Source organism: Saccostrea echinata, mitochondrion (assembly GCF_033153115.1).
Source record: "Saccostrea echinata isolate ID107 mitochondrion, complete genome".
Taxonomy (NCBI): Eukaryota; Metazoa; Mollusca; class Bivalvia; order Ostreida; family Ostreidae; genus Saccostrea; species Saccostrea echinata.
In genome coordinates, this window is record NC_036478.1 from 1 (window position 1) to 16,281 (window position 16,281).

At 36.5% G+C, this 16,281-nt stretch overlaps 12 protein-coding genes and 26 non-coding genes across 38 annotated transcripts; all 38 read left to right on the plus strand. All coding sequences in view use genetic code 5, as the record gives it.

The window, feature by feature from the left end:
- On the plus strand, positions 1-1,656 carry COX1 (cytochrome c oxidase subunit I). Its single transcript has one exon. The coding sequence runs from the start codon at positions 1-3 to the stop codon at positions 1,654-1,656; it is 1,656 nt and encodes a 551-aa protein (YP_009445964.1).
- Positions 1,657-1,884: 228 nt separating this feature from the next.
- CYD89_mgt01 lies at positions 1,885-1,951 on the plus strand. The gene has a single exon. It is a non-coding gene; the product is annotated as a tRNA-Thr (tRNA).
- A 28-nt stretch (positions 1,952-1,979) lies between these two features.
- On the plus strand, positions 1,980-2,937 carry CYD89_mgr03. The gene has a single exon. It is a non-coding gene; the product is annotated as a 12S ribosomal RNA (ribosomal RNA).
- Positions 2,938-2,969: 32 nt separating this feature from the next.
- CYD89_mgt02 lies at positions 2,970-3,035 on the plus strand. Its single transcript has one exon. It is a non-coding gene; the product is annotated as a tRNA-Gly (tRNA).
- Position 3,036: 1 nt separating this feature from the next.
- COX3 (cytochrome c oxidase subunit III) lies at positions 3,037-3,867 on the plus strand. The gene has a single exon. The coding sequence runs from the start codon at positions 3,037-3,039 to the stop codon at positions 3,865-3,867; it is 831 nt and encodes a 276-aa protein (YP_009445965.1).
- A 15-nt stretch (positions 3,868-3,882) lies between these two features.
- CYD89_mgt03 lies at positions 3,883-3,952 on the plus strand. The gene has a single exon. It is a non-coding gene; the product is annotated as a tRNA-Ile (tRNA).
- Positions 3,953-3,978: 26 nt separating this feature from the next.
- Positions 3,979-4,042, plus strand: CYD89_mgt04. The gene has a single exon. It is a non-coding gene; the product is annotated as a tRNA-Glu (tRNA).
- Positions 4,043-4,133: 91 nt separating this feature from the next.
- CYTB (cytochrome b) lies at positions 4,134-5,243 on the plus strand. Its single transcript has one exon. The coding sequence runs from the start codon at positions 4,134-4,136 to the stop codon at positions 5,241-5,243; it is 1,110 nt and encodes a 369-aa protein (YP_009445966.1).
- Positions 5,244-5,248: 5 nt separating this feature from the next.
- COX2 (cytochrome c oxidase subunit II) lies at positions 5,249-5,944 on the plus strand. Its single transcript has one exon. It carries the CDS (start codon positions 5,249-5,251, stop codon positions 5,942-5,944), a length of 696 nt encoding a protein of 231 aa, YP_009445967.1.
- Positions 5,945-5,947: 3 nt separating this feature from the next.
- CYD89_mgt05 lies at positions 5,948-6,017 on the plus strand. The gene has a single exon. It is a non-coding gene; the product is annotated as a tRNA-Met (tRNA).
- A 3-nt stretch (positions 6,018-6,020) lies between these two features.
- Positions 6,021-6,093, plus strand: CYD89_mgt06. Its single transcript has one exon. It is a non-coding gene; the product is annotated as a tRNA-Ser (tRNA).
- A 135-nt stretch (positions 6,094-6,228) lies between these two features.
- On the plus strand, positions 6,229-6,292 carry CYD89_mgt07. Its single transcript has one exon. It is a non-coding gene; the product is annotated as a tRNA-Met (tRNA).
- Positions 6,293-6,301: 9 nt separating this feature from the next.
- Positions 6,302-6,371, plus strand: CYD89_mgt08. Its single transcript has one exon. It is a non-coding gene; the product is annotated as a tRNA-Ser (tRNA).
- A 1-nt stretch (position 6,372) lies between these two features.
- On the plus strand, positions 6,373-6,438 carry CYD89_mgt09. The gene has a single exon. It is a non-coding gene; the product is annotated as a tRNA-Leu (tRNA).
- A 5-nt stretch (positions 6,439-6,443) lies between these two features.
- Positions 6,444-6,505, plus strand: CYD89_mgt10. Its single transcript has one exon. It is a non-coding gene; the product is annotated as a tRNA-Pro (tRNA).
- CYD89_mgr02 lies at positions 6,505-7,092 on the plus strand. Its single transcript has one exon. It is a non-coding gene; the product is annotated as a 16S ribosomal RNA (ribosomal RNA).
- Positions 7,093-7,137: 45 nt separating this feature from the next.
- On the plus strand, positions 7,138-7,205 carry CYD89_mgt11. The gene has a single exon. It is a non-coding gene; the product is annotated as a tRNA-Val (tRNA).
- A 26-nt stretch (positions 7,206-7,231) lies between these two features.
- On the plus strand, positions 7,232-7,296 carry CYD89_mgt12. The gene has a single exon. It is a non-coding gene; the product is annotated as a tRNA-Arg (tRNA).
- Positions 7,297-7,322: 26 nt separating this feature from the next.
- On the plus strand, positions 7,323-7,389 carry CYD89_mgt13. Its single transcript has one exon. It is a non-coding gene; the product is annotated as a tRNA-Gln (tRNA).
- A 3-nt stretch (positions 7,390-7,392) lies between these two features.
- ND3 (NADH dehydrogenase subunit 3) lies at positions 7,393-7,746 on the plus strand. Its single transcript has one exon. It carries the CDS (start codon positions 7,393-7,395, stop codon positions 7,744-7,746), a length of 354 nt encoding a protein of 117 aa, YP_009445968.1.
- A 10-nt stretch (positions 7,747-7,756) lies between these two features.
- CYD89_mgt14 lies at positions 7,757-7,820 on the plus strand. The gene has a single exon. It is a non-coding gene; the product is annotated as a tRNA-Lys (tRNA).
- Positions 7,821-7,837: 17 nt separating this feature from the next.
- CYD89_mgt15 lies at positions 7,838-7,907 on the plus strand. Its single transcript has one exon. It is a non-coding gene; the product is annotated as a tRNA-Leu (tRNA).
- Positions 7,908-7,975, plus strand: CYD89_mgt16. Its single transcript has one exon. It is a non-coding gene; the product is annotated as a tRNA-Phe (tRNA).
- Positions 7,976-7,984: 9 nt separating this feature from the next.
- Positions 7,985-8,049, plus strand: CYD89_mgt17. Its single transcript has one exon. It is a non-coding gene; the product is annotated as a tRNA-Ala (tRNA).
- Positions 8,050-8,136: 87 nt separating this feature from the next.
- On the plus strand, positions 8,137-8,997 carry ND1 (NADH dehydrogenase subunit 1). Its single transcript has one exon. It carries the CDS (start codon positions 8,137-8,139, stop codon positions 8,995-8,997), a length of 861 nt encoding a protein of 286 aa, YP_009445969.1.
- Positions 8,998-8,999: 2 nt separating this feature from the next.
- Positions 9,000-9,281, plus strand: ND4L (NADH dehydrogenase subunit 4L). The gene has a single exon. It carries the CDS (start codon positions 9,000-9,002, stop codon positions 9,279-9,281), a length of 282 nt encoding a protein of 93 aa, YP_009445970.1.
- A 12-nt stretch (positions 9,282-9,293) lies between these two features.
- Positions 9,294-9,363, plus strand: CYD89_mgt18. Its single transcript has one exon. It is a non-coding gene; the product is annotated as a tRNA-Asp (tRNA).
- A 392-nt stretch (positions 9,364-9,755) lies between these two features.
- On the plus strand, positions 9,756-10,403 carry CYD89_mgr01. The gene has a single exon. It is a non-coding gene; the product is annotated as a 16S ribosomal RNA (ribosomal RNA).
- A 102-nt stretch (positions 10,404-10,505) lies between these two features.
- ND5 (NADH dehydrogenase subunit 5) lies at positions 10,506-12,176 on the plus strand. Its single transcript has one exon. It carries the CDS (start codon positions 10,506-10,508, stop codon positions 12,174-12,176), a length of 1,671 nt encoding a protein of 556 aa, YP_009445971.1.
- Positions 12,177-12,209: 33 nt separating this feature from the next.
- Positions 12,210-12,674, plus strand: ND6 (NADH dehydrogenase subunit 6). The gene has a single exon. It carries the CDS (start codon positions 12,210-12,212, stop codon positions 12,672-12,674), a length of 465 nt encoding a protein of 154 aa, YP_009445972.1.
- Positions 12,675-12,695: 21 nt separating this feature from the next.
- CYD89_mgt19 lies at positions 12,696-12,760 on the plus strand. The gene has a single exon. It is a non-coding gene; the product is annotated as a tRNA-His (tRNA).
- A 1-nt stretch (position 12,761) lies between these two features.
- ND4 (NADH dehydrogenase subunit 4) lies at positions 12,762-14,111 on the plus strand. Its single transcript has one exon. The coding sequence runs from the start codon at positions 12,762-12,764 to the stop codon at positions 14,109-14,111; it is 1,350 nt and encodes a 449-aa protein (YP_009445973.1).
- A 48-nt stretch (positions 14,112-14,159) lies between these two features.
- Positions 14,160-14,224, plus strand: CYD89_mgt20. Its single transcript has one exon. It is a non-coding gene; the product is annotated as a tRNA-Tyr (tRNA).
- ATP6 (ATP synthase F0 subunit 6) lies at positions 14,225-14,908 on the plus strand. Its single transcript has one exon. It carries the CDS (start codon positions 14,225-14,227, stop codon positions 14,906-14,908), a length of 684 nt encoding a protein of 227 aa, YP_009445974.1.
- Positions 14,909-14,910: 2 nt separating this feature from the next.
- On the plus strand, positions 14,911-14,977 carry CYD89_mgt21. The gene has a single exon. It is a non-coding gene; the product is annotated as a tRNA-Asn (tRNA).
- Positions 14,978-14,991: 14 nt separating this feature from the next.
- On the plus strand, positions 14,992-15,057 carry CYD89_mgt22. The gene has a single exon. It is a non-coding gene; the product is annotated as a tRNA-Cys (tRNA).
- A 6-nt stretch (positions 15,058-15,063) lies between these two features.
- Positions 15,064-15,129, plus strand: CYD89_mgt23. The gene has a single exon. It is a non-coding gene; the product is annotated as a tRNA-Trp (tRNA).
- Positions 15,130-15,228: 99 nt separating this feature from the next.
- Positions 15,229-16,239, plus strand: ND2 (NADH dehydrogenase subunit 2). Its single transcript has one exon. The coding sequence runs from the start codon at positions 15,229-15,231 to the stop codon at positions 16,237-16,239; it is 1,011 nt and encodes a 336-aa protein (YP_009445975.1).
- The last annotated feature ends 42 nt before the right edge of the window (positions 16,240-16,281 follow it).

The window sequence follows — 16,281 nt, forward strand, 5'->3', positions numbered from 1 at the left end:
ATGATAAAAAACATGTCCGGAGTTTATGAGTTCTTAGATGCTACTAAGACACACAATTTGAAATGATTTATTCCTTGCCCTGTTCTACTTTACGGTAAGCGGGAGTACATTATGTCCACAAATCACCTAGACATTGGTAGGTTTTATATGGTTTTTGGGTTTTGGTCGGTTTTGGCTGGGACTAGATTTAGATCTCTAATTCGATGAAGACTATTTAATCCGGGGGCTAAGTTTTTAGATCCTGTTTGTTATAATGCTGTAGTAACTATACACGCTTTAGTAATGATTTTCTTCTTTGTAATGCCCGTTATAATTGGAGGTTTTGGGAACTGGCTAGTCCCACTAATGCTAGAGGTTCCTGATATGCAGTTTCCTCGAGTTAACGCTTTTAGGTTTTGGGTTTTGCCTGCATCTCTTTATTTTATAGGAATATCGGGATTTGTAGAAAATGGAGTTGGTGCTGGCTGAACTATTTACCCCCCATTGTCTACTTTTTCTTATCATGGAATGTGTATAGACTTAGCTATTTTAAGGCTTCACTTAGCTGGTCTTAGTTCAATTTTTAGTTCAATCAATTTTATAGTAACTATTAAAAACATGCGTTCTGTAGACGGTCACTTATTAAGGTTATTTCCGTGATCAATTAAAGTAACTTCTTTTCTATTACTAACAACTTTGCCTGTGTTAGCAGGGGGTCTTACCATGCTTTTGACAGATCGACATTTTAACACTTCGTTTTTTGATCCTGTAGGTGGCGGAGATCCAGTTTTATTTCAGCACTTGTTTTGATTTTTTGGTCACCCTGAAGTATATGTCTTAATTCTTCCTGGGTTTGGAATAATTTCCCATGTTTTGTGCTTTTGGTCTAGAAAAAAAACAGCTTATGGTAATATGGGAATGTTTTATGCTATACTAAACATTGGGTTCTTAGGTTTTATTGTATGGGGGCACCACATGTTCGTTGCCGGCATGGATATCGATACACGAGCTTATTTTAGGGCGGCAACTGTAATTATTGCTGTTCCAACTGGAATTAAAGTGTTTGCTTGAATTGCTACAATAATGGGGTCACAGGTATCAACACATGCTCCTATGCTTTGGTCTACTGGTTTTATTGTCTTGTTCACAATCGGTGGATTAACTGGGCTTATTTTATCTAGTGCTTCAATTGATGTAACTCTCCATGACACTTATTTCGTAACTGGGCATTTCCATTATGTTTTATCAATGGGAGCTGTTTTTACAATTTTGGCTGGCTTTACTCACTGATTTCCTTTATTTTCTCGTGTTATGCTTCATCGTCAGAAGATAAAGAGACACTTTGTTGCTATGTTTTTAGGTGTTAACATTGCTTTCCTACCCCATCACTTTTTAGGGCTAGCGGGAATACCTCGTCGGGTGGCGGACTACCCAGACCAGTTTTGATTTTGAAACAAAGTATCTACTTTTGGGTCACACTTAAGTACAGCTTCTTTACTATTTTTTGTATTTTTAGTGTGAGAAGCTTTTATCGCCCACCGGCCTGTGGTTTCGGTTCGGAATAGTTCAAGCTCTCCTGAGTGGTCAGTGATGGTAAATCTTCCAAAGCATGCTGCTCTGGAGTCGGCAAAAATACTAAAAGACCCAGCAAAGAAGTATTTAGGTACACGTCTGTAAGCAAGTTGGTGGGTACTTAAATTTGGGATAATGCTACAAAATTTTGTGCTTAAACAAACTTAGCTAAAGCTAAGTTGTCTAAGTTTAAAACTTTTTCACAAAAATATTTTTGAAGTATTATAAAAATTTTTTTGTGCTTCTTAAAGTAAGAAAAAGTAGGATTTTTCTTATAGGCACTTAAAATAAGCTGAGATTTGTAACTTAAGTTGTTTATGTTTATTCAGAAAATCAGTTTTAGTATAAAGTATATTACGGGGGCCTTGTAAGTCCTAAATTTGTTAAGGCAAAAACTGATGCGGAATAGAAAAAAGGTTTCGTATAAAATAAAATATTTGGTTCTGGTATACTGTTAATCAAGAGTTCTTTGATATACACAATGTAGGAGATTTTCGTAATGTGCTAATTTAATAGAAGAGATAAATTTAATTACTGCCCCTAAAAGGTGAGTATGTAGTGGTATAAGCATAAGTATCGGATGATGACGCGAAAAGAATCACAACTCAAGTGAACAGCCCTGGACTCAATAAGTTAGCGCTTGAAACGAACAAGAAACTAATCAATAATAAGCTAAAATGGGTGCCAGCAGCTGCGGTCATACCCTTTGAAGAAGGATTAATAGAGGTACAGCCTAGAGGCGGTTAGTCAGTACAGAGTGCATATGACATACGCCAAGTTATAGAAGTCAAATTTTAAGTAAAACTTGGAGGAGGTTCTTTGCTTGCATGAAGATGATTCCGCGAAATTATGGGAATAAACCTGGATTTGATACCCAATTATTCCATAACGCCAAGAATAACGGCTATTAAAGAATTAGTTGGTTGCTGGGGTACTACGAGCAGCTGCTTAAAACTCGAAGAACTTGGCGGTTCCATAAAGCCATCCAGAGGCTCTTGGCGCTTAATCCGATGATCCGCGTGATATCTTACCTACCCTATATGGTATCGTACTGCCGTCCAAAGTATATGATGTGAGTAGAAAAAAATAAGCGCCACCTTAGGCGGATAATGCACTAAGTTTAGTGCTCTGCTCTAAGTCAAAGTCAGGTCGAAGCGTTCCTTATGGGTAAGGGGTTTGCTGAGAGACAATTTTTTAGTTATATCAAGCCCTGTAGTTGAAATACTCAAGTTTTCTAAGTTTGGTGAGGGGGATTTGGGAGTAAATAGAGAGTAATTCGCTTTATTGAAGAGACGTTACTATGGTGCGTGCAAATCGCCCGTCACCCTAGCCGAAAGGAGAGGTAAGTCGTAACATGGTAAGGGTAGGGGAACCTGCTCTTGTAATAGGTCAAGAGGCGTGAATATCAGGCTAAACTGACACTTTTAGTATAAATTAGTATATTTGTCTTCCAAACAAAAGGTTTCTTTGGTAGAAAAAGTGTATATGATTCAAAATACAGGAATTAAAAAGTTAAGGTTTTATCACCGGCGAAAAATCCCCCGAACTCCTTTTCATATTGTGGATCCAAGGCCTTGGCCGGTCTTAATAAGAATTGGGTTATGAGGTTTAGCTACAATTTTTATTTGTTGAGTAAACAAAGTAGATTACGGACACCTATTTTGGGGCGTGCTTATTGTTGCTATAACAGTATATGGCTGAACTCGAGATATCGTAAATGAGTCTACTTTTCAAGGGTTTCATACTAAAAAAGTTCAAATAGGAATTTCTTTGGGTTTTATTTTATTTTTAATTTCTGAGCTTATGCTATTTTTTTCATTCTTCTGGGCATTTTTTCACAGGTCTATGTCTCCTTCTGTTGAAATCGGCTGTTGTTGACCTCCTGTAGGAATTGAATGTCTTGACTGAAGAAAAGCTCCTTTACATAATACAGCTTTACTGGTAGCTTCATCTTGTACTGTAACATCTAGCCACAAGTACCTGAAAGATGGAAATTTTACGCATGCAGTTGCATTGCTGATTATAACAGTTTTTTTATCTGGGTTTTTTGTGAAAAATCAGTATGATGAGTACTCTTGGGCTTCTTTTTCTATTGCTGATGGGGTGTATGGAAGTGCTTTTTTTATACTAACTGGTCTTCATGGGATGCATGTAATCGGCGGCACATGTGGGTTGCTTTACTCTTTAGTTCGACTTTTATTACGACAATATTCTACTCGTCGTCATTTGGGGTATGTTTTAGCCATTTGGTATTGACATTTTGTGGATATTGTATGACTTGCCTTGTTTTTTATTATTTATATCTGAGGCTCTTAGAATTGCGGTAGATGCAGGTATTGTGCCAGAGTTAAATGGGCTTTGTTGATGTCGAAGAATATGTGGAATTTTCCTCCAATACTTAACTCAGGTTTTAGTGGTTACTAAAATTTCGGGCTAGTGTAAATAGCACATAAAATTTTCACTTTTATAGAGGGAGGTTTCCCGTCCGAATACCTAAGCAAAGTTTACAAAAGTAAAGTAAACACTTGATTTTGTGGATGAGTATCGGAAACGATTTTTTAAAAAGTGCGTACTTTTCGGTTATAAAATATCCTTGTCCTTCAAATTTAAATATCTGATGAAACATAGGTTCTATACTATTTGTTACCTTAGCAATTCAAATTTTAAGGGGTATTATACTCAGAATAAACTATACTGCAGACGGAAATTTAGCCACTGAAAGAATAAGATACATTTTGCGAGATGCTAATTATGGTTGAGCTTTACGTAGAACACATATGGCTGGGGCTTCTTTATTTTTCGCTTTAATCTATATTCATGTAGGACGTGGTGTTTATTACGGAAGGTATATAAAACTTCCCCATGTTTGGTATAGCGGGGTTACTCTTTATCTTTTGTCTATGGGGGTAGGGTTTTTAGGGTACGTATTACCTTGGGGGGTAATATCATATTGGGGTTTAACGGTAATTACCAATATAATAACAGTATTTCCTGGGGGAGCTCGAGCTTTAGAGTGGTTTCAGGGTGGTTTTACTATTTCAACTTTTACTCTTAAGCGGGTATTTGTTTTACACTTTTTACTTCCATTTGTGATTTTAGGGATAAGGTTGATTCATGTGGTACTTCTCCACAATGATGGATCTAGGAATCCTTTAGGACTAGACACTACAGAGTTAGTTGTACCTTTTCACCCATATTATACTTCAAAAGATTTAGTTGGGTTTGTATTTATGTTAGCTGCTTTATCGGCACTAGCATTTACTTTCCCAAAGATCACTGCTGATCCGCTTCAGTGACAAACTATTAATAAAATAAAAACTCCTGCAGTTATTAAGCCGGAGTGATACTTTCTATATGCATATGCTATTTTACGTTCTGTTCCTCATAAGGCAGGGGGTCTTGCTCTTATGTTTGCTGCTATTTTAGGAATTGCACTTTTACCAACTTTAGGTAAGTATGCTAAAGCTCAAAGGATAGTTATTTCCCCTCTTGGAGAAGCATTATTTTTTATTTGAGTAGCAAATTTTATGTTTTTAGGGATTATTGGTTCTCAGGAACCTGCAGGAGCATGAATTTTAGCTGGACAAGTTGGAACATTTGTTCATCTATTTTGCATGCTTTCTATTCCAGCAGCAAATGCTAAATGAGAAAAAATGCTGTTCAATGGTTATGGGAAATGAATTCAAATTTAATAAAAATGAGATATTGATGTCAGATATATTTCCAAAACAGAGTAACATTTGCTGGAATACGTATTCAGTGGGTGTTCGGGATATACTGCGCGGTTTTAACTTTAATTTTTATTTTTGTTATACTTAGGGTAGTATTATGTTTAGTTTCTCCTCACCAGTTTTTATACGTTCAAACAGATCACACATTGGAGCGAATTTGAGGCTTTGTTCCACTTTTAATCTTGACTTTTTTATCCTGACCTTCCATAGGATTGTTATATGCAATATCTGAGTTAGAGACTCCTCTTATTACTGTCAAATGTATTGGGCATCAGTGGTATTGAGAGTATGAGTATTCGGATTTTGCGGTAATTACTTATAATTCTTATATGATTCCTGAAAAAGAGTTAAATTTAGGAGAGCCGCGTTTATTAACCGTTGATAAATCTATGGTGCTGCCGTTTTCTGTTTGGTGTCGCGTGTTGACTACGTCATTTGATGTAATTCATTCATGAACAGTTCCGGCTTTTGGTGTTAAATCAGATGCTGTTCCCGGTCGACTTAGGGAGTCTAGTGTTAAGGTAGAAATACCGGGAGTGTTTTGGGGTCAGTGTTCTGAAATTTGCGGAGCTTTGCATAGATTTATACCAATTCGGGTAGAAGTTGTAAGGTGTCGAGTGTTCGAGCAGTGAATAAGAGTGCTTGAAGACGTCATGGCATAAATTTGCAAGATGGATTAAATTTAGATCGTCGGGCTCATGCCCCGAAGGTGCGGCTTAATTGCAGCTTTTGCAGGATAAGAAAGTTCCTCATAAAGAGGCTGGTGTCTTGAAAATACCATGGTGAGAGGGTGGAGCTCTTAACTTTCTTAACATGACTGGTTTAGCTTTTTTGTTCAGAACTACAATAATTTTACTAATGCTCTGATCTTGAGCTATTTATAGAAGAGCTTCATTTAGGATGCCGGATATTGAGTCCGACTTGACGACTTTGTAATGTTGCGGTTGGAAAAGTAGTCTAAAAAAGGACGTCGGTTTCATAATTCGAAAGTGGTAAATAACCCTTTTCTACAGTTCAAAAGGGGGATAAGTGGTCTTACACTGTGACTTCTAATTACAATTGGCGCAATTCGATTTTGTGCTCCTTCTTGGCTATGTTGGCAGAGAAGTGCGTTAAATTTAAGCTTTAAAAAATGCGGAAATTACCGCACATGGCTATAAACTGAGGCTAGTTAAAATAATAATAAGTGCTTTGGGAGCACTAGTTCCTTTGTGGGCTTTAGATTTTATAAAGAGTGTTTTCTGATAAAAAACTTTTAGTAGGCAGAGTATAGGAAAATTAGAAATGCCTAAATACTTACGACCTGGTCTGGTAAGATGCTAATAATTGTGAAAAAGCTTTAGTTCTATTAGTACCTTTTGTATAATGGCCTTTCGAGGGGCTTTACCCTAGCGGTTTTTCCTGAATTAAAAAGATTTTTTAAGGGTTTATAAAGGTTAACGATGTAAGGAATCTTCTAATCCCTTAAAAGATGTGATATGCAATATCGAATTTTAGTGTAGCTGGTTACGTAAAAAGTGCTTTTAGGTGCAGCTTTAAAGTTATTTTTATGCGCAAAACAAAGTGCGTAACGGTTATAAAAGCTTTAAAAGTGAACAGTTTGGCTAAAGGTCATGCTAATTGCTTTCTGATAATTACATACCTTAAATAGAGAAATTGGATTTAAAATGTCCGTTTTGATGAGAGTATTTAACAACTTGTCTTTTAAGGGTGGGTATAATTAATTTGATTGAGTAGAGGCGTACAAACATTACGTAACTATCTAAAATAGAGTAAGATGGCATTTTATGCTAGGATTAGTAGTACTCTAGACTCTTAAGTTTTTGTGATACTATAACTAAAGGTCTGTAGGTATCGGAAAATAGTATAAGATTATTACCAGGTGCTTACAACACTTAAATAGAAAGATTTTTCTTTTTCCGATTAAAGCGCCCAAATTGGCTTAACGTTGGCAAGAAGTGAACATTTACACTCGGTTTCGGCCCGATTCTTGGCTAAGTCTAGTCCTTGCTATGTTAGGTTAGTATTAAGCATGACAAATGTGCTATGGTGTATAAGCACGAAAGTTTTTGGTACTTTAAGGGCTTGTTATTTCAAGCTGGCACATAAAATGCTTCTAAGGATAGTGATAATTGTTATAGTTTTGTCTGTTGTTCCTATTATTTTTTCTTGTTGGTTTTCTGGGTTACCTAAAGAAGGGTATGACTGAGACAAGTCTTCTCCATATGAGTGCGGGTTTATTTCTGTTAAGAATCCAGGAGATTTTTCTTCTCGGTTTTTTCACCTGGTGATTCTATTCTTAGTTTGAGATGTGGAAATTGTTTTACTGGTTCCTTGTTTTCAGGATTTATTCGGCTGGTCGCCAGAAGGGTCTGGTGCTGTGTTGTTTGTCCTTATTTTGGTTTATGGGCTGTATTATGAGATAATGGAGGGGACCATTAAATGAACTTTACATGAAAACTAGATGTGAAGGGGGGGTCGTAGCTTAAGAAGAGCTTCGAGCTTTTAACTCGAGTGTGGGTGTAATCTCCGACTTCAGGGACTAAATTGGGTAGGCTAGGTTAGTATGATTATAAGTACGTCGAATTTAGGTTTCGAAAGAGGGTGTGTTGCGCCTATCTGGTTGGGTAAGTAGCCTAAGTTAAGGTATGACACTGAAGCTGTTAGGATGGTTTAATATGAGCCCTAACCCATTGACATAAAGTTCGGTACTTTAATATAAAAGACGAAGTTTGCATTTTCGCAATGAGTTTACTCTCCCGAACTTGTGAAAGTCTCATATTACTTATACTTAACTTTAACAACTGTGTTTGTATACTTAGGGGTTTTACTTAGGGTGGCTTATTTCACTTTAATAGAACGAAAAAGTTTAAGATCTTTTGGGGTTCGGCTTGGTCCAGATAAAACAAGGTTTTTAGGGTTTGCTCAGCCTATTACAGATGGGGTTAAGCTTTTTATAAAGGAATTCGTAGTTCCGGCCAATTCTGCTAGAATTATTTTTTTAGCGATTCCTTCTATTTCTTTAATGTTATGTCTTTTAGGGTGGCAAATTTTTCCGTCTTTTGCTTTATCCAGCTGATCTTCTAATGATATTTTATTTTTTTTGGTTGTAAGCAGGCTAAATGCTCACATTGCTATCATAAGTGGGTGGTCTTCAAATTCTAAGTATGCCGGAATTGGTGGCGTGCGCGGATTTGCACAAGTTATTTCTTACGAGATTTGCTTGAGGATTTGTTTAATTGTGGTGGTAATTCTGAGGGGAAGAATAAGATTCTTTTTTATTGCTGAATCTGGGTGGTCTGTTTGATGAAGGTTTTTTTGCCCTCCGGTCGTGTTGTTGTGGTTAACTGTTTGTTTAGCTGAAGCAAATCGAGCACCATTTGATTTAGTGGAAGCGGAATCTGAGCTTGTTTCTGGTTTTAATACTGAGTATTCTGCTGGAGGTTTTGCTCTTTTATTCATTGCGGAGTACGGAATAATTCTATTGCTGTGCTCTGTTACTGTTTTTAGATTCTTTCAAACCCCTAATATACTAAATGTGGCCGGGCTCTGTTGAGCATTTTTTAAGGTGATATTACTCGTATTTTTCTTCATTTGATCTCGTGCAGCCTTACCTCGGCTACGTTATGATTTCTTGATAATAGCATGTTGAGCTAGTCTTCTTCCGTTTATCTTAGGGGTTTATTGTCTAATTTTTTTTGTGTCTAAAGTTTAAAAATGAGTTCGTCGTTTGTTTTATATAGAATTACAGTATGTGTTTTAGTGGCAGCTATGTTAAAGCATTTTTCAAATTTTTTAAGATACTTAATTTTAGTTGAGGGGGCATGTGTTGGTCTTGGAGCAATAATAATGTACGCTGAAAGGTACATTCCTGCTTATGGGTTATTTATGTTTCTGGTGTTGGTAGCATGTGAAACTTCTTTGGCGCTGGGTTTAATGGTAGGGATTATGCGAAATCCGGAGTCTGGAGTTTATTCTCTATACTCTTATGGGGAGTAAAGCACTATAAAAGAGCGATTAGTATAGGTAAGTACGTTGGCTTGTCATGCTAAAGGCACGCACATTTATGGCGTATCGCTCTTAGAAGATAAGTTATTAAAGGTAAGCAGTTTTAAATAAAGTTTTGTGCTTTAGGTTTTAAAACCTTTTTTTTTAAAAAAATTAATTTTTTTAAAAAAATTTTTTTGTGATTCGTATAGTAAGAGAGAGAAAAATAATATAACATAAGGAAAAACTGTGATAACATAATATAGTATGAGTATAGAATATTATAGTAGTAGTAGTGTAGTAAAGGGTGAGATAAGTGTAAGTGAGTAAGAATGAGTTTCCGGGGGTTCTAATTAAAATAATATCCCATATATTCTAAGAAGGTAATTAAGTAAACCTTAAGTAAATGTAGTAAGTAATGCTCCTAAGCCCTAAAAAACTTGAAGTTTTAAATCCCGGCGTATGTTAGGCTTAAGTTAAAATTTTATAAAAGAAATTTATGAAAAAAAACATAGCAAAAGGAACTCGGCAAATACTTGGCCTCGCCTGTTTAACAAAAACATCACTAGGAGAAACTTTACTCTTAGCAGTACCTGCCCAGTGCAAAGTTGTAAACGGCCGCCCTAGCGTGAGGGTGCCAAGGTAGCGAAATTCCTTGCCTTTTAATTGTAGGCCTGCATGAATGGATTGACGAGGGTCAAACTGTCTCTTGCTTTGTATGACGAAATTGGACTGAAGGTGAAGATACCTTCATGTGAAAGTTAGACAAGAAGACCCCGTGCAGCTTTTAAAAACTTACTTATTAAGAGCTATAAGATTTTTAGGTGGGGCGCCTAGGAAGTAAAACTTAACCTTCTTATTTGTTAAAAGTAACTGTCTGGTGTAGACCCGGCAAGTCCGATCATGGGAGAAGTTACGCCGGGGATAACAGGCTTATCCATTAGTAGAGCTCGTATTGGCTAATGGGATTGGCACCTCGATGTTGAATTAAGGATGATAACTCTAAGGCGTAGAGGCTTTGGAAGTGGGTCTGTTCGACCTTTAATACCTTACGTGATTTGAGTTCAGACCGGCGTAAGCCAGGTCGGTTTCTATCTTCTTTTAGAAATTTCTTTCGACTTGTACGAAAGGACTGTTGAAAGAGGAGATAATCCTAAACATTAGAATTAACTCTAACTAAATATTAAAATGTTACCCAGTATGTGTGCTTAGGTTGGCTCTAAGGTTAACTGGGTTATGGTACTACTAAATTCATGAGTATCAATAGTGTTTAGGGCTTTTTTTAGGTTACTTGCTGCAGTTATGGCTAATTGTAGCTTAAGTTTTTGGTTTTGTTGGGAATTAGGTCATGTTTCTATAGTCTCAGTAAGGCTAGACCTTTGCTTGGATTGAATTGCTGCTTTGTTTATAAGAGTGATCATAATAATTTCTGGGTGTGTAGGATTTTTTATAAGGGTTTACATAGGCTCAGAAGATACAGAAAAGCAGTTTAACTTAACTCTGTATTCCTTCGTCTCGTCAATGCTTGTTTTGGTGGTGGCTAGGTCAATACCAGTGGTGCTACTAGGGTGAGACTGGTTGGGGGTTACTTCTTTTTTACTGGTAATGTACTACGAGGGGAAAAAGTCTTTTGATGCGCCAATAATTACTGCTTTAACTAACCGTATTGGAGACGCCTTATTAATTTGTAGAACAGCTGGTATGTGTATAGCATCTGATTTAAGCTTAGATATAAAACCCTATTGCTGAAGATTTATCTTTATTGTAGGGTGTATTACTAAAAGGGCTCAAGTACCTTTTAGAAGGTGACTTCCTGCTGCGATAATGGCTCCAACTCCAGTTTCTTCGTTAGTTCATTCTTCTACTCTAGTGACTGCTGGAATTTATCTGCTGATTCGATCGTCTACTTTTTGATTAAGTTCTAATGCAGCTTGTAGGTTGTTAATAGGGGTTGGTATCATCACAACTACTATTGCAGGAGTAAGGGCAGTTATGGAGAGGGATGTAAAAAAAGTTGTTGCATTATCAACACTAAGGCAATTAGGAATTATGGCTTTTAGGTTAGGCCTAGGGGAAGTTGAGTTAGCCTTCATACATTTGGTGTGTCATGCTTTTTTCAAAGCTGGAATGTTTTTAAGAGTTGGATCAATAATCAGGCATAACGCGGGTAACCAATTTTTTAGAAGATTTGGTATAAGTGTTGCTAGTTTATCCCCCTCAGCTGTTTTTGGGTTATTCATAGGAAGAATTTCTTTGATAGGAATTCCGGGGACTGCTGGGTATGCTTCTAAAGAGTCAATTGTTGCATCTGGTTACTCAAGAAATTCTTGGTTTATAGGGGGCTTAATGTATCTAGGTATCGGTCTAACTGCTCTCTATTCGGTCCGGGTTCTTGTCGGCGTAACCAGGTTAGCTAAGCACGGAATTCGAGACTTTTTAGGGGCGCGAGAGACTTTGACACTGTCTGCTCCGGGCGTATTTTTAGTGTTTATAGGTTTAATTGGAGGAGAGTTTGTCTTATTAAGGTCTTCTGGCGGGTTCTTTTTTGAGGTGCTTTCCTCTAGTGAAGCTTGATTCTGTCCCTATTTGCTGGTGGTAGGTGGGGTAGTCGCAGGGACTGTATTACAGTTAATTTTAACAAAGTTCTACGAACTCCAGCCTAAGTGAATTTATGGTATAATTTTTTTAGATTTGAGTTCACGTTCTCTTGTAAGTGAAAAAGGTAGAACTAGATTTTCTGGGGTATCTAGAGATGGGGAAAACGTAGCTGAAGTTTCCATTCCGGTTAGAACTTTGGAGGTAGGTTTAGAGTATCTTTCTGATTTCCATAATGTAATTCAGCGGGGGTCTGTAACCTCTGGAGTTGGAGCTAGTTTGGGCTTGGGTACTGTATACGTAGTATTTTAGTTTGTGAAAGTTGTTGTTTTTCTTGCTTTGGGTATGCTTGTGTTAGGAACTTTATATGCTTCTACCTTATTCTTTTTTGGGGTATTTCTCAGGTTGGCAATTCTCGCGGAAGTTGGAGAAAATTGTAGTGATTTTTTGTCTTTACTTTCTTTTATGGTTTATGTAAGTGGAATTACCGCTGTAATTGGCTATTTCGTGACCTTTTTTCCTAAAAAATTTGAAGGCCGAGGTCAAAGATACTGCCTTGCAAGAGTTTCCTATATCACTGGGCTAAGAATTTACATTTTTTGGTCTATATCTGCGTATGGATACTCAGGTCCTGATTTATTCAGCCCGTGAGACTCTAGCGGAATGTTAAGGGCGCATGGGCAGGTAATTAGGTTTTTGGCTCCAGTTTTACTAGTTGTTATGGTAGCGGTGGTTGTAATGTCTAAACCGGAACGAAATACGCTTCGTCGTTGAAAGCATAGAAAACCGTATAGAGCTAAAAGAGTATAGTCATTTATAATTTGTATAACTGCTTAAATAGTTTATAAAAACATCAACTTGTGGCGTTGAAGATACTAAAATAATAGTTTTAGGTTAATGGGTTTGTTATACTTAGTTTTAGGGTCTTCTTTAATGGTTTTATTCTTAAATAAAAAAGATCAGTTAATAGCTGTTGCAAATTTAATAGCTTTCTGATCAATTTACAGAATGTCTATATGGTCTGGTCCCGGTATTTCTTGGGAGTCTTATAGTGAATACTTAACTAGTGATATTTTCAGATCCAGAATGGTAACACTTACCTTTTGGGTATGTGGTGTAAGAATTTTAGCTAGGGGGTCTATGGGAACACTGCGAGGAGACTACAAAAGGTTTGTGTGGTTAATACTTCTACTTTGCATTTTTTTGGTGGGTTGTTTTCTGGTAAATATGATGTCTATTTTTTATGTACTGTTTGAAAGAACTTTAATTCCGATAGTAGCAATTATTGCCATTTGGGGGCAGCAACCTGAGCGTATTCCGGCAATTCGTTATATCAGTGCCTATACTGTTGGGGGCTCTCTTCCTTTGCTTTTTGTAATCATCTTCATAGAGTGTGAGCTGGGGACAAGATTTCTCTGGTTTACAACGCCTAAACTACACATTGATTGATGGTTTTGAATTATATGTTTTTCGGGATTTTTAGTTAAATTTCCTGCTTATCCTGCTCATACATGGCTTCCTAAAGCTCATGTGCAGGCTCCCGTTGGAGGTTCTATTGTGTTAGCCGGAATTCTCCTTAAGTTAGGGGGTTATGGAATTCTTCGAATAATATCTGTGTTTTCTTATAGACTAGAAAAATTTGGATTATTGGTAATTTCATTTTCTTTAACTGGAAGAGTTTATGCAGCTTTCATATGTTCGCGGCAAAGCGATGTGAAAAAGATAATTGCATACTCTTCAGTTTCCCACATAGCATTTTGTATTATTGGGTTGTTTAGCTGTTTAGAGGTCGGATTAACTTCCGCCTTCATTATACTTATGGGTCATGGGTTTATTTCTTCAGGACTTTTTGCTTTATGTGGGATAAGAAGAGAGTTAACTCACACTCGAAACTTAAAAATAATAAGTGGTGCTTGCCGTACTACTCCCATTTTAACTTTTATGTGGCTCGTTTTTATTATGATAAACCTGGGGGTGCCTCCTTGTCCTACCATTATTAGGGAGGTTTTAGCAGTAGTGAGAGTGATCTCTGTGGGACCTTGAAGCTTTTTGTTTCTGGTTGTTTACTTCTTTGCAAGGGGAGTTTACAGATTCGCTTTATATTGTCAATTAGCTCACGGACCAGTTCCAGAGGACGATGTTGTTTTGTTTGAAGAGGTTACTCCGCGAGATATGCTTTCCGTGTTTTTTCTATTTTACCCTTTAGTGGAGTTGTTGTTCAAATGAGATTTATGAGGAAGCTTTTAAATTTTCTTGTAAGTTAAAGTTGTGTTTATTTATATTTGCTGCTTGTTGTCGTTGTGTAGTATATCTAGTATAGAAGATTGTAACTCTTTAGGAACTGCTTCAGTCGCAATGAAATGAGAATTCAATTTTTAGGGTTAATTGTATTTTTTGTGGTGTTTTCTTTTTGTTATATGAGGTATTTTGTTTGCTCCCCTAATGGAATATTTAATTCAATAAGAATATGGGGAATTTATAAAAAAATTTATGTTAGAAGAATACACAGTAAAAAAGAACGTTTTAGGGCTCTGGGAGGAGGGGTTAGAGAAGGGTTAAGATGAATTTTTGACTTTACAATTACTCTAGTACTTATTGGTATCTTGCCTTGAGGTTTTCCTGGGTTGTCTTCATGAGAAGTGGTTGCAGGTCTAATGCCTAGGCTTTTTTACTCTGTAAATATTTTACAAACAGATGTTGATATTTTTAGAAAATCGCTTAAATTTAAGCAGTCTGTTGAAAAATCATTTCTTTACTTTCCTTTATTAGTTCTAAGGGTGATTATTCGTCCAGTAACTCTTACGGTTCGAATGTTGGCAAATGCGTTAGTTGGGGCTGTTGTTTGTCACTCTTTGGCTAAAATGGTGGCTTATGGTGTTGCTTATTCTAAATTTTTGTCTCCTAAAACAATATTGTGATTTGGTGTTATTTTAATTTGGGAGTTAGTGGTTATGCTGGTTCAAAGGTCTTTATTTTTAGGGTTGTCAAAAATTTACTTTCGTCCAACTCCTGTTAAGTACAAAGTAATGGTTAAGCAGGTTTAGTGGAAGGGGTAGCTTAAATTTGAAAGCGTTTGACTGTTAATTAAAAGTTCCTGCGACTAGGTCTCTTCTTAGTTACGGCTTTAGGCAGAGTAGTTTAATAAAGAACAGTAAATTGCAAATTTAAGAGTACAAAAATTGTGTCTCTGTCTTAATTTCGGGCTGTAAGTTAAAAAAACTATTAGACTTCAAATCTGAATATATCCTTGAAAGGGTCAGCCTGACATAGGTGCTTAAATTTTAGACTATATAAAGTATAGCTGTAATATTAGTTAAAAAAGAAGTTAACTCAAAGCGTTAAAGCTTATTGGGAGATATTTCGAATGTATTATTCTTTAGCGGGTATACTTTTTATAATACTTGGGGTTTACTTCGCACTTCTTGTTAATTTTGTAACTAGAGTGTTTTGAGTTTGGGTTGCGATAGATTTAAGCACTATTTTCTTGGTTCCATTTTTATGCTGTGGAATGTCCTTGACTGGGATGTACCAGTGGTATAAAGGATCTGCTACATATTTTGTAGTTCAATTTATAGGCAGCGCAAGAGTTCTTTATTCCGGTCTTTTGCTGTGGGAACCCTCTTTTGGAGGTATGGGGTTAATGTTTTTGGCTACGGGATTTATTTTAAAGCTAGGCCTTTTTCCGCTTCATTTTTGAGTGCCTCGAGCGTTTGTAAATTTTCATTATCCTGGAATTTATTTAACAGGGGTAATTCAGAAATTTATTCTTATTTTAGCTATACCTTTTGCTGAGGCTGACATAGCCGAGCACGTAAACGAACTGATAGTACTTAGAGCGGTTGCAAGAGTTCTTTACGGGCCTATCGCAATATTTAATTGTACTAATATTAAAACTTTTTTATCCTATTCTTCTGTTAATAACACAGGTTTACTGGTAATTTGTTTGAGGGTTAGCAAAAGCGTGTTTATGTTTTATGCTGTCTGTTACTCTATAAGAATATTATTTTTAGTGCTAATTCTAAGGTTCTGTATGTCAGATACTATTAAGCAAATAGGAGCTACCCTACCAAATTTTTATTTTTCAGGGTTTTTATTTATAAGGCTAAGCTTTGCTGGTTTTCCTCCTCTTACTGATTTTTGTGCTAAGTTTGTAGTAGTCGCAAGCTGTGCTGAATATCTCATATGGTTTTGTGTTATAGCAGTTTTGGCTAGAAGGGTGATTAACTTGTTAGTTTGGATTTGGTTTAGTGTAATAATTATTCGAGCTATGCCCGTTGAAGACAGTTTTGAGCCTACCTTTGAAGATCTTATTACTAATTTTGGGTGCATTTTATGAAATGTCGCAGGAGGGATAGTACTAATGCTGTTTTATTAGGCTTAGAGTACCTTCTAAAGTAAAAAGTTATAAAACTAAACT